We start from the raw sequence: 14,403 nt of genomic DNA, 5'->3' as shown, positions 1-14,403 counted from the left end.
GAAGCCCAAGGAGCATCTTCGTACATTGATTTCCAATCTTGTCCCCTCCACATCAATACTTGCTCATTGTCAAAAGATAATAAGACACAAGGAACCAATTCCTGTTCGAAGTTAAGAAGGAAAAGGTTAAAAGAGAGAATGGCATTGCATCCAGAATGAATGAACGATTGAGGTAACTAGTAAAGAATATAGAGACTATCAAACAGCATTCAAAAGTATAAGGCATGGCCTATTAATTGACTGTCTGATTGCATGACCCGTAAAGGGGACATTTTCTGGTGCAATGGTAAAGTCTGGGCTGCCAGGCACAAGTGCATAGGTTCAAGTCTTGAGAGTAGTCACTTCATACAAAAGATACTGAAGGGTAGGATTATATCCAAGTCACCCCTCCTATGATCCCACTTAGGTGGGACCAGCACTGGCAATGACCCATTCAGTGTCACATAAAACCTTAGAAAGGTACCATTTCCTATGGAGCTACATTAGCTTTTTTGCTAGGCTCCTCTGGAGCCCCGTATACAGATGGACCACTGAGGTTTGTAATACATAGAACTATGATGGGTGAGGAGAGTTTATTCTGCAGTGAGCCAAACCCAAGTGATGGGATGCTCCTGTTACGCAAGCCAAGCCTGTCATTAGGCTTTTATCTCTGTAGTTTGGCTGGGCTATAAAAGTTTTAAAAATTAATCATAATTTCAATAAAAAATGAAAAAGCTCCTTTGTCCAGAAATGTCAAATAAACTATAAGATTTTTATTTAACTTGACCATCTTGTACTTTTACAAACTTCAAAACTAGAAAATGACAACTTCATAGAATAATTTTTAACATGCAGCAGCAATGATTCCTTTCAACTTTTTAAGTTTTTAAGAGCATGTAGAGAAACAATTTATAGAAGTGAAAATTTAGTTGATCTATCACAATCAATTCAAAATAGTATTGATAATAAAGCCACATCTGACGAGTTACTCTGTGAGCATCAATATCATTTTTAAACCCCATCTGAACTACTAGGGGATTCACAGGACAAACCCCGTTTATCATTTTAGTATATTAGGTGAGGACTCAAAAGCCAAAACTCAGGCCTTCAAAGATAAACCTGAAGTTCATATTTCATATAACCCATTAGATATCTATACTAAATTATGTAAATTTCTGTTTGTACTTAGTGTCAGAGCATCCCTTCTTTTAATCTTTTTCTTTCTAATCTGTGAATATATTTCGTTCTTAACTTTAATACCTAATAATGTGTCACATGCTTGGATATAAGATCTGCATACACTATTACTGCCTGAGGAATTAGAAGAACAGAAAAAATTACAAGATCTGGCAACATTATTACCGCCTGAGGAGTTAGAAGAGCAGAAAATGTTACAGACCTTAAGCTTACCACCCAACTTCTTGTAATCAGTTGCATGCATCCCTTTGCAGTCAATTTTCACTAATGGACTTCCTTCGAAAGCATTCCTAACATCTTTCACCAGGGAGATGTATACTCCATTTTTTGCTGCTATGTGAATAAGCAATAAATACTTTGAATTGACAAACAATAAAAATAATAAAACTTGAGACTTGACGGTTCATATATACTTTGTTCTATAAAGGAACAACTAGTATAATCTCCCCCATGAAAGCAGACCTAAAGGATAGGAACAACTTAGAGCACACACATGCAAATCCATAAACACTTTAGGAAATGGCTTAGTTTATACAAGTACGTATAGCATGACAGATAATGACTAAATTGAGGAATTCTGAGACCATATTGAAGCTGAGATAGCTGTCTGCCATGAGTATAACATCAATGCATCAGCCAATTCATCTGACCATGTCACACAAAAGGCGGTTGATGACCATATGTTGGAGAGGCTGGTACAATTGGCACTAAAGTATTTATCCTATGACCCTTTGGAATGGAGAAACAAATCGTTTAGCTATTTCTGTTTGTCACTTCACATCCTATGGCTCTGGTTAATTGGGACAAACTAAACAAATGGAACTTTCAAAAAATCAGTAAAAAGCAACCTTTATAATAAGCTGATCAATTATAAGAATGAGTGATGGTCCTGGTGAATTTACCTAATTTACATATTGGCAAAAGTCTTTCTCCTTGCTTCCGTAATTTATGGGCCTCAGCTTTTGTCAATCCTTCTGGAGCTTCTTGGATAAGTTTTGGGTAGACCGGAGTAGCTGGTTTCCAGAGCATCACTGGGTACTGTGGACGAGTACGATAATTGTAATTTCTTCCACGGAAAAGATAAACTACACCACCAACTCGATGAATGATTTTCCCCCCGGTTTTTTCCTGGCATTAGGAGCAAAACTTGAGCACAATGCAAGCAAGGGTTTTCTTTAGTAATTTAAGAGTAACAAAGAAATGTGAATTTAGTCTGACCATCAGGCTTAAACTTAATAGGGGAACACAAATTGACGTCTTTCAAGTAAATTAAATGTGGAAAACACCGGCCTCTTGAAACTGTATTCTAAAAGTAAAACAAACAGTTCATGCAAAACAAAAGGCTCTATTTAATGAAACTCAAGTGAAAAAAAAAAAAAAAAAAACACAAAAACACAAAAACACAAAAACAGTGGCTTCAAATGGGCAATGTGCCAGTGCTCAGTTAGAACAAAGTGGTGGGGTGGCCACACTTGGTCCATAGCCTCATTCTGCAGCCTATTATTGCTTTTCATATCTTACGCCATTGATTCACTCCATCCCCTCAAATCAGTAATGGGATTTTAAGGAATGCTATTGCAATCGTTCCAATAATGAGCTTTTTATCGTTGCTTTCCATTCCTCACAAGCTAATACATTTCTCCAGTCACATGCTTCATACTAGTAAGTAATTAACTCAAGAGTCAAATGAAAATGACGGAAATGGTAAAGATATGTAATAACCTCAAGACGACGGCAAATGTTATTCATATCTACAGTGGGAACCCCTTTACAACGAACTTTACAAACGCGCTGCCGCTTCCAATGCGAATGTATCAACTCCAACATATTATGCGTCAACCCGTCCCTTCCTAAATACCATTAAGACAATTTCACTCAAATTCCAAACAATCAGAGCACATACAGCAAATACAAATAAATGGATTATGAACGGAAATAAAGAAACTCACCAAGATTAATCTGGCGGTTATTGGACAGGTGGGGCTGAACCAGCATTTTGATCTCCCACTTCCTGAGCGGCTCTCCGAGCACCTCCTCCCTCGTCCTCCCCTCCTTCGGAAATCTCCCCAGCGAGAATGGCCCCGGCATTTCCACGTGCTTCACTCCCTTTGTCCCCTCAGGCGGCGGATTAAACGAGTCGAACAGCGGAATCTTATTCTTATCCTTCTTCTTCTTCAACGGCGCCTTTCCGGTCCACGGTCTCGGCATCGTCGGCGGCTCGAAGGGCAAGAAGGCCGGCTCGCGGATGGCCAGGGGCTTCACCTTGGGCGTCTCGGAGTAGCTGTACTGGAACTCGAAGGGCGCGCCGGGGAGGAGGTACGACACGCCGGACTCGCCGACGACGACGGAGCGGTCCCCGTCGGAGGAGATGACTCCGTCCTTGACGGGTTTGAAGTATTTGGTGCGGCGGTGAACGGTCTTGAGGGCCGGGTTGGTTCGGGGTTTGGAGGATTTCTGGCGAGGAGGAGGATATTTGGGGATAGGGATGGGTGGGGAGGGAGGGGTAGAGGTGGTAATTGTGGGGTCCTTTGGGGGTGGTGCTGAAGGGAGAGAGGAGAAGAGGTTGAGTCCTGGTAGTGACGACGCCGTAATGATAGCCATGAAAGAATAAATGTTTCTATATTTACATATAACGGCTACTGTGATGTATGCAACAAGTATGGATAATGTGCTCTCCCAAACGAGAGGGAAGGACCAAGGAGGGAGGGAGATAACTGACGAGAGAGAGAGAGAGGGAGAGATCAATGATATTTCTAAGCTCACTACTGTAAACGGCGTCGTTCTAACCTGTTTAAGTTAGGGCTGAAGTTTTTTAATGTGGCCTGGCCCATAAACCTGATATAAATCCAACGCGAAATTAAATAATTAATTAAATGAGTTGAGTTACATTAACAATAGTTTTATACATATGCCTTAGGTCCGTTTGAGAGTGCGTTTTAAAAAAAATAATCTGCGTTTTTAAATCAAATCGTAATTTTGCAGTGTTTGGGATTGCGATTTTAAAAACGCAAATTTTAAAATCGTGAAAAAATCTGTGATTTCTATAAGTTGACTAGGAGTACTTATTTGAAAAAGTGTGAATTTAAACCAAAATCACGATTTCACTTAAAACAATATTTGGCACAATATTTATATATTTGGCTATGAAACTGCAATTATATGTTAAAGTTATCAAAACACTCAATTTATAAAATTTAAAAAAAAAAACACTTCTTAATATGCTTACGCAATTTTAAAAAGTAACGATTTCAAAAATGTAATTTTTAAAATCGCACTTATTAAAATTATACTCCCAAATGGACTCTTAATATGATTTGAATTTAACATACGGCATAATGACATAAATTTTCTACGTTATATATAAATTCAATACGAAATTAATACAAAATTAAAGAATTATGATTAGCGTGTTTGGCCAATTTAATTAAATTATAAACATATTTCAACTAAATCCACACCCAATGCCATTCACCTTTTTCAATGACAACTTTTTTCTTTTTTTAGTTTAAGAAAAATCATGAGTATCTCAGGTTTTATCAGCATCGTCCAATCAAACCTCATAAACGGCGCTCACGTCAAGCCTACCATGAACCCTCATCGCACCCAACCACCAATTCTCAAACCCTAGCTTTCCCTTCCCACTATAAGAAACCCCCTTCCCATTTCCGCATACCTCATATTTCTCATTAACTCGTCGGCGCGGTTCTTGTGCGGCCAGAGCCACCAAGCAACCATGCAGATCTTCGTGAAAACCCTAACGGGGAAGACCATAACCCTAGAGGTTGAGTCCTCGGACACGATCGACAACGTGAAGGCAAAGATCCAGGACAAGGAGGGCATCCCGCCGGACCAGCAGCGTCTCATCTTCGCCGGAAAGCAGCTCGAGGACGGTCGCACCCTCGCCGACTACAACATCCAGAAGGAGTCCACCCTCCACCTGGTCCTCCGCCTCCGCGGTGGCGCCAAAAAGCGCAAGAAGAAGACCTACACAAAGCCAAAGAAGATCAAGCACAAGAAGAAGAAGGTCAAGCTCGCCGTCCTCCAGTTCTACAAGGTCGACGACTCCGGCAAGGTCCAGCGCCTCCGCAAAGAGTGCCCCAACTCCGAGTGCGGTGCAGGAACCTTCATGGCCAACCACTTCGACCGACACTACTGCGGCAAGTGCGGCTTGACCTACGTTTACCAGAAGGCTGGCGGTGATTAGGTTAATTCTGCTTTATTTTTTTAGATTTGCTATGGATCTGAACTGTGCTAGTTGTTGTTCCTCAAGATTTTAGCTAAGTTCGGGATTATTGTCGGATTATATTCGTCTTAATTTTGATGGATTGTGCTTTTAATATTTTATTATACTTGTCGCTCGGTTTCTGTTTCATTCTCTGCGTTTTATTCTGTTATTTTGAGTTCTTTTTCCTTTTTAAATCCAGGGATTGTTTGTGTGTTCATTCTCTGGTCGTTTATAATAGCATAAAAGACCTTGTGGAGTTCTTAGTTTGAGCATAAAGAAATGCCCTCTCCATATCTCACAAATATGAACGTATGTGTGTTTTGTGGGTGTTTACCATTAAAGATGTATTTGATATACAACTGTTTCATTATTAAAGTTATGTTTTCCATTACTTAAGACACATGTTTTTGAATTTATAAATGAATTCACATGGTGTTAGGTCTTGTTTTGACATGGGATTTGAAGACTTCTCAAACATGAAAGTTGGTCTATGTAATTTTGGTGGAAACGAATAATTACAACTCAACTACTACCTTTGATCTGATCAAATGGAACAATGACGATTTGTCATTTTTAAGAAGTTTAAAATTAAATTGATAATTTGATCGAATTAAGTGTGACCATATTGAATTGCTATTTATTTGGTTTTATTTCATAAAAATTGTTGTATACATTATCTTGTGATAATGTGTATGCCATATGTATCATCAATAAAATTGTAAGTTATGGACGGACTATAATTTTCTTACAAACTAACGGGTAGCTCACGTCTCTTACTAAATCAGCCACAAACAACTAAATTTACCTATCAAATTTTGTTGTTCGATTTTTTACACTTGCCACTATGTGATATTAATGTGAACTTTGTAAGGGATGTAGCTAAAGCAGCTTCTAAGCATTATGTTGCTTGATTTTTTACTTTGTGGCACCACGTGACATTCATATGAACTGCTAATTGAGTTTGTAAGGGATGTAGTAAAAGCTATAGTATTCTAAGCTTTCTTGAATTTGTACTAGTGGCACCACATGACATTCATGTGAACTATAATTGAGTTTGTAAGGTTGTAGTATTCCAAGCATTCTCCTTTTGTAAGCTAAGCTCTGCACCACTTAGATTTTGAGTTAGGTTCTGGTGGTAAGATAGAAAGATTAAATAGAAGAGTTTCTTTCTCAATAATTCCGGTGTGCAGTTCAATGCCATTTAGGATTGATCTTGACTAAGTTCAGCAGTCTTTGCCCTTTGTCATTGTGGACTATAGTTTCTCTCATCTTTTTTCCACAAGCTTGCTCTTTGCTTCTTTGAGTGACAATATGGTGCTTGCTACAAGGCCATATGACATCATAGTTTTAGTCAAAGTAATTGCAGAAAATGTTTATTTGCTTGTAAACGGTGTTTTCCCTTGTCTTTTTTCAAATTTTTGTAGCTTTAAATGTGCATTTCTTAATTTTATAGAAAATCTCGCAGGCCTTGTTCACTTTTTAGATTTGTTACACCATTGGATTGATGGTTGTATTGCTTATATACTTTTGGTGGATGAGGCCTCTGCATTTCTTCTAATAAATGTGCTTTGGCATTATGTTGCTTCATGGGTTGATGATTAATTGGAATGATTTTTTGCGCCTGAAGGTGATTACAAGTATTTTTATTTTCTCTCATGTCAGTCTATCATCCAACTCGTGTATTTGTTTTAGCTGCTAATTATGCATGATTTAGTGAATGACTGAGAAAGGAATCTTTGATCAACTGTAGTCATGGAACCAAGCTACAGTGCCCAATTGTCTTGCCCGAGTGTGTTAGAATTTGCTTGAAATGGTTGTCTTCCGATTGGTATGAATCGGATGATAACTTAGTAAAAGCGATTACTAAAATAGAAAGATCAGGCGAGTAAAGTGGAAGTCATAATACTCATTTTCCATACCATTTTGATTTCATTGGGAAAAATGTAGCGGTGCTTATTAGCCCTTGAATTGTGTTTTTTTTTTTCTCGATTGGCTTATCCAAGGGCTGATGGGGTCACACCAGCCAGGAAGATGGAGGTGATATGGAAGATGAGTATGGAGCATTACTTTGGGAGTAGTAATCAACCATGAAGCAAGACTCTAGTTTAACGTTGAATTAATAGGGCAGCTCGAGCCGAGATTCTGCGCAATAGGACCTGGCGTTTACATCAAATGACGAAAATCCAGTCATTTGATCATTCTTCCACTGTTTTATCGAAAGACTATATTCATTGCTAATCTCTATTTAAGCTTAAATCATAATGGCACTAGGAACACAAACCCACCCTATAAATTATGACACTTCCATTACGGGAATGTGTACTTCACTTTAGCCATGTCTATATCTATGAGTTGCCCTGCCCTGCCTTTCTTTGACGAAAATCCTCGACCTTCTAGATGAACCTTTAGAACAGAAATCATGCACTCATTACAATGTCATAAAGTTTAAAGATATATGCTGCGGGTACCGGAGATGGAGGAATGGGGAGCCGGTATAGGCCATGCTCCCACCCCCAATTCATTAGGAAAAAAAAAAAAATCCATGCCCCCACCCTCAATTCATTAGGGAAAAAAAAAAAAAAAAAAAAGAATCCATGCCCCCACCCCCAATTCATTAGGAAAAAAAAAAAATTTAAGGATAATTTTTTTTTTGCCTATTGACCCCTACCAACTAAATTTTTTTGGCCCTTGGCTTTTGCCCATACTAATTTTTGCCTCTGTCTCTTATGGGTACCAAATCTTTTATCAAAAGATATGCATTAAAATGATTTTAAGTTTATTTATTAATATCCGTAGCATTTTTCTTTATTAATTGTTTTGACCATCTCCAATAAATAAGTTCCGCATCATCTTGGTATCCATTTCTTGGTAAAAAAATTTAGTATTCTTAATATTTTTCTTGTTCAAATATCCTGAAAACAATCTTGTAAAATTGAAATGTAGTTCTACTCTGTCAAAGATACTAGCCATGGTAATAAGAAATTAAGATCTCGACAATTCTTTGAGTAATTGGGGTGATTTGACATTCTCAATCAACAACTGTCACTATTCTCTCAACGTATAAAATGGGTTAATGCTACTAAACTTGTAGGTTTGCTTACATGCAAGGGCGGAACTATGATTTGAGATGAGGGGAACCGAAACTAAAAAAATAAATTCTTTTAATGGTAAAAAGTTAGAAATCAAAAAAAAAATATAATTTAAGATAATTTTTAATTTTTTTTGGAGTTTTTGCAAAATGTCCTCCCCCAACCTTAAGGGTAGTTCCGCTCCCATCTTTGTGACTTATAAAAGATAACGAGAATTGGCTTAATAACACTACTAAAAACTAATAGTTTCACCTACTTAACTTATGAAAGATAAGGAAAATAGGTTATTAAAAATATAAAGACTCTACTTAGCCATATATTAGTAGAGGTGGCCAAGTTAACCTAACTTATACACATTAGTAGTCACTCTTTACTTTTGCTTCTTTCTTCTTTTTTTCTTTCTTTTTTTTTTTTTTTTTTTTTGGGATAATTGCAAAATTGGTCTACAAGGTTTGAAGTTTTGATTAAAAATAATTAAACACTATAGGTTAAGCAAAAAAAAAAAAAAAATGGTCTATGCTATTAGAAAAATTGACAAAATCTGTTAAGTAAAATGTGTCACATTATAATTAATTGTTGTTGATGTGACATTAACAAATTCCGTATAGTCTACGCCTTATGCGCTACGCCATTCCTCTTTACTTTATAGGATTTGTATGCAGAAGCTTTTAATATTTAGGCAAGAGCCGGACCCCCACCCCCCAAAGGAATCAGCATATATAGTCCAATTTTCTACAATAATTCAAGAAAAATATCTTAATATGACTCTATAAGAATAGGCACAAACATCACCCCGAGCTAGCTAACCAATAATGGAAGGCAAATATGACATGGGTAAGATGGAAACTTTGGTTGGGGTTGCTCTGCAGACTGCAATGTGTATATGAAGACAAAAATATGCAAGACCCACCATGAGCCAAGAAAATGAAGTTATATTATGCGATTGCCTGTTAACTTGTTATATTCTCCTGTCTAGAGGCTGCCCCATCTTCTTTCATCAAACGGAACTGCTCACATGCAATTGCAAGCATCAACGATTTTCATCTAATTCATCATCATATATATCCAAACAAGGGCTAATAAGCACTAATTCATCATCATCATATATATGCCTTGTCTTGACAAGATTATCAGTAGCCAAAATATTATTCAATAAGATCAAGGGTAGAAGTAGAACCAAGTCCCTGTGCCTCTTGAGTCTTGATTCCTACCAACCATCATAACCCATTTCATTTCAGTTTCTTCCTTCCAGGACCCATCATAAATTCAAGATTTGTCAGAAACAGTAGTGGTCCCTCTAGATCATAGTACAAACTACAAAGCCTAGGGTCTCCCACTCTAGTTGTGTGATAACAACAGCATTTTTTGTTTTTTCAATGGGTAATTTCAACTTGTTTTTCAGACAAATTGGCTGATTTTTTCCTGAATTCACATTGCTTATTGGTCTATTATTTAGGCATATATAGGAAATGGTTTCAAAACAGTCTCATACATTTTAATGGACTCAATTTTCAACCAAAGTAATTAAATTTGAACTCCACATGGTTTAATTTATGACAGTTGATGATGTGTGGGATTGTTGAGGTAGAACTCACGTGGAAGCACATGGGTGAAAGTCAAGAGCACACAGTAAGGTGGTTGTGGATGAAAAGGATGAGTAGATGGTGGCATTAAGAAGCTAGAAGTGAAAAATAAAGAAGATGGGAAGTGACATAAACAGAGAGCACAGAAAGTGGAGGTGATCCCTTCTCATTGTCAATTATATTTGCCTTCTTTCAGGAAAGACAAATCCTAAGATGCCTCATTTCCTTCTGCGTGCATCCTTCTGGAAACTTCCCCCTCCCTCTATTATGGTAAAACTCACTGCACTTGCACTTTCATGTGAGACACAGAGAGAGGGAAATTAAAGGAGAGTCAAAAAGAAAAGAAGACAACAGCATATGAAACAAACAAGCACTGGTCAATTTTTTCCTACTGCCATAGAACTTTGAACCTCTGCCACCTCAGAAGTGCCGGAAGTTTCCCACTGATAATTTCAAAGAGAAATGGCATCTCAGTTCAGGGGTGTGAGTGTCATTTGCATAGGGACCCAAAAACATTCTGAACAGATTCCTGTCTTATGGTAAATAATTACAATAAGAGTTGTAAATTAAGAAAGATAATGCCCCTCCTCTAACATCTATAAATCTTCCCTTTCATCTGAAGAAACAAACATTCTCATAGTCAAACAAAACAATCTCCTCCTCCCCTCCAAACACACACACACTAATACACATAGAATATGTCAACACTCAATCATCTCTTTGATCTCCCAGAACAGATATGCTATGTAGAATGTGGTTTGTGCACCACCATGTTACTGGTAATGATGACTGCAGTTATTATAGTATATTCACTATCATCTTTTACCCTTTTCTTTTCTTTTTCTTTCTATTTATCTGTTTGAAATGCAGGTAAGTGTGCCATGTAGAAGCTTGTCCATGGTGGTCACAGTCAGATGCGGCCACTGCACAGGCCTTTTATCTGTCAACTTGATGAATGCTTCTTTTGTTCCTCTGCATCTTTTAGCCTCTCTTAAAGATGACAAGGTAAGTTAGTGATTGGTTATGTTCTTCATTGCTTGTAAATGTTTCTTTAATTATTGGTTATGTTCTTCATTAGATATTATTGGTAATTAAGCCCTTGAGATCTTACAAATAGTAGAATTTCTTTGCAGCCAAATCCTGAGAAAAATGATGATCCACAGAAGGTCTTGGACTGGTGCAGCCCATCCGTGGTGGCCTCTGCTGACTATGAAGAAGATGATATAATCTCTGTGAATCGCATTGTTAATAAACGTAAGGCCTTTTTAGTTTTGCATATATAGTTGGTTGAATTTGGTGCAAATCTGATTAACATATTTTATTAATTGGATTGGATACTCTCTCTCTCTCTCTCTCTCTCTCTCTCTATGTATATATATATAGCCCCTGAGAAGAGACAACGAGCTCCATCAGCTTATAACTGCTTCATTAAGTAAGCTTTTTATCTTTAATTAAAGTAAATTAATCCTATGATTCAAGTAATTATGATCCTTTAATTAAGGGAATGCTACTTTATAACAGAGAGGAGATCCAGAGGCTTAAGGCTAAGAATCCAAACATGGCTCACAAGGAAGCTTTCAGTACAGCTGCAAAAAATGTATGCTTTCTGCATTAATCGAACTACGTGATAAAAGTAAAGAAAACTGAAAAACTATGAATTTCAATGGGCTTTAAACTGACTCCTCACTCCTGGACATGTTTGTCGACCATTTTCAGTGGGCTCATTTCCCTTCGTTTCAGTACAAAGGAGATGGAGACTATAGCCAGACTGAGGAAAACGTGACATGGGAATCCCAGGACACTGAGGTAATTATGACTTCAATTAGTTGAATATCTGCGTGTATATATATATATATATATAAACGACAACGTTTTGTATGCATAATCCTTTACAGTAGCATTTTTGCATTTCCTTCTCAATCCAAAACTATGAACACTCTTGGTTCAATATGAAAAACCCAGGGTTTTGTTTGGATTTCTATAGTGTTCCAAGTTAGTTTTTAGTTGATCTATCTCCATGGGATCGTTTTCCTCCATTTTAAACAACAACAACGTCAATGTCTGTGTTCTTTTGCTAAGCTAGTACTTTTTGAATATTTCGAAGCTAGTCGCTTTCTTGTGGTGTAAGTCAAATTTATGAGATAACCATTTTAGGGAATTTTAACACACTGGCAAGATTCCACGAAGGCCTAGCTACTGTCTTTGTACTAGTTTATCTACCACTGAAATGGGTGGATTGTTAAATATATTTTCAGGTCCATGAAGATGACAAAGGCTTTCGTGAAAGAAAATGTCCCAAGAAGAGGCCCCAAGAAAATGCCCCAAATTAAGGCCATATGGGCGACGACACCCTTTTAAAAGTGAACATGTCTGCAAAGGTTGCCATAAAAGGAAAGCTATTTCTATCTCAGGGTTGGTGTTCAGATTAAAGTCAAATGCCTTAGGCTTAGATGGGTAGTAGAAGTACTGGTTGTCAGGACTAAAAGAACCTTTAGCTTACAAAGTATCAATGACTGAAATTATGTCTAAAAGATATTTTCTCTTCTAGCTCTACAGGCACTTGCATTGCATTGCATGGGTTCTTTCATTTGAGACAATCTGCACTGTTTAATATTTATGTAGAGAAGCTATGGCAAGCCAAACTCAATATATATTTAATTACCAAAAGAAAGTGAGGCGATGAAAGGTAATTTAACTTCCCAGCTTAAATAATGTGATCTCCAGCTCTTCAAATAATTAAAAAAACACCATCACCTGTAACCTAGGATCTTAAAACCCTAATACATTAATTAATTGCTAATTTTGAGCTTAAGATATATCATCTATTCCCTCAGAAATCATCTTCAACAATGCTTCCACTGTTTCCTTCTTGCTAATTGTGGTGCCCTTTGATTAATATATCTACCTGAAAAATAAAGTATGAACTCATATAAATATACAATCATTAACTCATCCAAAGAAAGACATAAGACTCAAGAAAAGCTGATCATTGATGAAGTAAATAAACATATAAAAGTCCCAAAGAGGTAGTTCAATCGGCTGGAACCACACTTAATGAAGTGTAGGTCATTAGTTCGAATCCTCCTCCCCCCTCTTGTGCGGACATGTCAAAAAAAAAAAAAAAAACATATAAAAGGGATAAAATCGGAATATTAATCATCGACCATATATCAGCATTAATTCTTTCATGCAGTAGTGTTATAGCAATACACAATATTATCTATTAATTGAATGCGACTTCTCAAAAGATATTTAAAAAAAAAAAAGCTCTGAAGGGTCTTACTCATTAAGGGTCTTGGAGGTATAGCCTGAAAGTATGCTTGAAAGAAGTCTCTATTCTCTTTCTGTAGCTCTCTCCACACTGCAGCCATGCATGCAATATTGTCTTCATCATCAAAACATATAAATCCTTGACGGGCACAAGCAGGTCATACATACATACATACATATATGCAGAGAGAGAGAGAGAGAGAGAGAGAGAGAGAAAGAGGACCTGTAAGTGTGACAACTGGCCTAATGTTTGCACGCTCTGCAAGCGCCTTTATGCATTGGTCTCTACTCATGTGAAGGAGCAAGCATCTCTCTATAAGATGTTGAACCTGCAGTTTTTGCCATGCAGAAGCTATTAGTGTACATAAACTTGGACCCATTCGGTATCAAAATAAGGATTAATTAATTATATATGCATATGTACTATGATATATATGTCCAGACAAAGCAAAAGATTCTAAACCAAATTTTCAACACATGTACTACTATTACTCGTTTATGCAATTCTAATACTAACCATTCTAATGTAGCTGTGTGGGTGGCAATGCAAACAAGGATAGAGGTGGGGGTTATGGTACATTTCTTTGGAGTATAATTGGACAAAACGAGGATGCATAAACAAATCAAGAAAGGGGAATGAGAAAGCAAACAAAACGCAAAAAGTGCAAGGCAGAGAAGATATTTGGTGGCTTATATATATTATATTGCACAAAGAGAGGAAAAAAAATAAATAAATAAATATTGTTATCCACAGATATCTAAGTGAAGGGCCAAAAAAGCACAAGAAATCCAAACGATAGATTCACCTCATCTTCAAGAGATAAGAGAAAGAAATACATAATTGGGGTTTGGAGATTGAAACCTTTGCTTTTCGAATATATGTGACACTCGTGGCCAATTGATGAACCATCATCTTAAGGCGCCAGCCAGTGCACCCCATTTGCTGCAATTTCTGGGACCTACATTCTTCAAGTGCTATGAATGTGGCGGTCCCCCCGTGGTGCTGATCATCATCAGTGGCCTCTTGATTTAATTAGCCGCGACATCATGCAGCCAGCCT

At 37.3% G+C, this 14,403-nt stretch overlaps 4 protein-coding genes across 5 annotated transcripts in view; 2 read left to right on the top strand and 2 right to left on the bottom strand.

Annotated features, from left to right (window-relative positions):
• LOC132178454 (CRS2-associated factor 2, chloroplastic-like) overlaps positions 1-3,887 on the bottom strand; it is a 4,274-nt gene extending 387 nt beyond the window's left edge. The window contains exons 1-5 of the mRNA XM_059590890.1: positions 3,126-3,887; positions 2,899-3,026; positions 2,079-2,304; positions 1,379-1,509; positions 6-101 (exon numbers count right to left, since the gene is read on the bottom strand). Coding sequence (XP_059446873.1) covers positions 6-101; positions 1,379-1,509; positions 2,079-2,304; positions 2,899-3,026; positions 3,126-3,777 — 1,233 coding nt within the window. The 5' untranslated portion in view covers positions 3,778-3,887. The remainder of the gene's footprint in view (positions 1-5; positions 102-1,378; positions 1,510-2,078; positions 2,305-2,898; positions 3,027-3,125) is intronic.
• A 953-nt stretch (positions 3,888-4,840) lies between these two features.
• LOC132180037 (ubiquitin-ribosomal protein eS31 fusion protein-like) lies at positions 4,841-5,548 on the top strand. The gene has a single exon (XM_059592883.1). It carries the CDS (start codon positions 4,910-4,912, stop codon positions 5,378-5,380), a length of 471 nt encoding a protein of 156 aa, XP_059448866.1. The 5' UTR covers positions 4,841-4,909; the 3' UTR covers positions 5,381-5,548.
• Positions 5,549-10,225: 4,677 nt separating this feature from the next.
• LOC132178856 (axial regulator YABBY 4) lies at positions 10,226-12,626 on the top strand. 2 transcript variants are annotated; one of them, XM_059591427.1, is made up of 7 exons: positions 10,226-10,343; positions 10,944-11,078; positions 11,207-11,327; positions 11,457-11,505; positions 11,595-11,670; positions 11,790-11,879; positions 12,329-12,626. In XM_059591427.1, the coding sequence occupies exons 1-7, from the start codon at positions 10,287-10,289 to the stop codon at positions 12,401-12,403; spliced, it is 603 nt and encodes a 200-aa protein (XP_059447410.1). In that variant the 5' UTR covers positions 10,226-10,286; the 3' UTR covers positions 12,404-12,626. The 2 variants fall into 2 exon arrangements, with proteins under 2 accessions (XP_059447410.1, XP_059447409.1); XM_059591426.1 differs by lacking the exon at positions 10,226-10,343 and adding an exon at positions 10,350-10,852.
• Positions 12,627-12,802: 176 nt separating this feature from the next.
• Positions 12,803-14,013, bottom strand: LOC132178857 (uncharacterized). Its single transcript, XM_059591428.1, has 4 exons — positions 13,861-14,013; positions 13,567-13,672; positions 13,357-13,434; positions 12,803-12,978 (listed from the first exon to the last, which is right to left on the bottom strand). The coding sequence occupies exons 1-4, from the start codon at positions 13,957-13,959 to the stop codon at positions 12,917-12,919; spliced, it is 345 nt and encodes a 114-aa protein (XP_059447411.1). The 5' UTR covers positions 13,960-14,013; the 3' UTR covers positions 12,803-12,916.
• Positions 14,014-14,403: the final 390 nt, after the last annotated feature.

The sequence above is a fragment of the Corylus avellana genome, chromosome ca4 (assembly GCF_901000735.1).
Source record: "Corylus avellana chromosome ca4, CavTom2PMs-1.0".
NCBI classification, from domain to species: Eukaryota; Viridiplantae; Streptophyta; class Magnoliopsida; order Fagales; family Betulaceae; genus Corylus; species Corylus avellana.
This window is presented reverse-complemented; position numbering and strand designations above follow the sequence as displayed.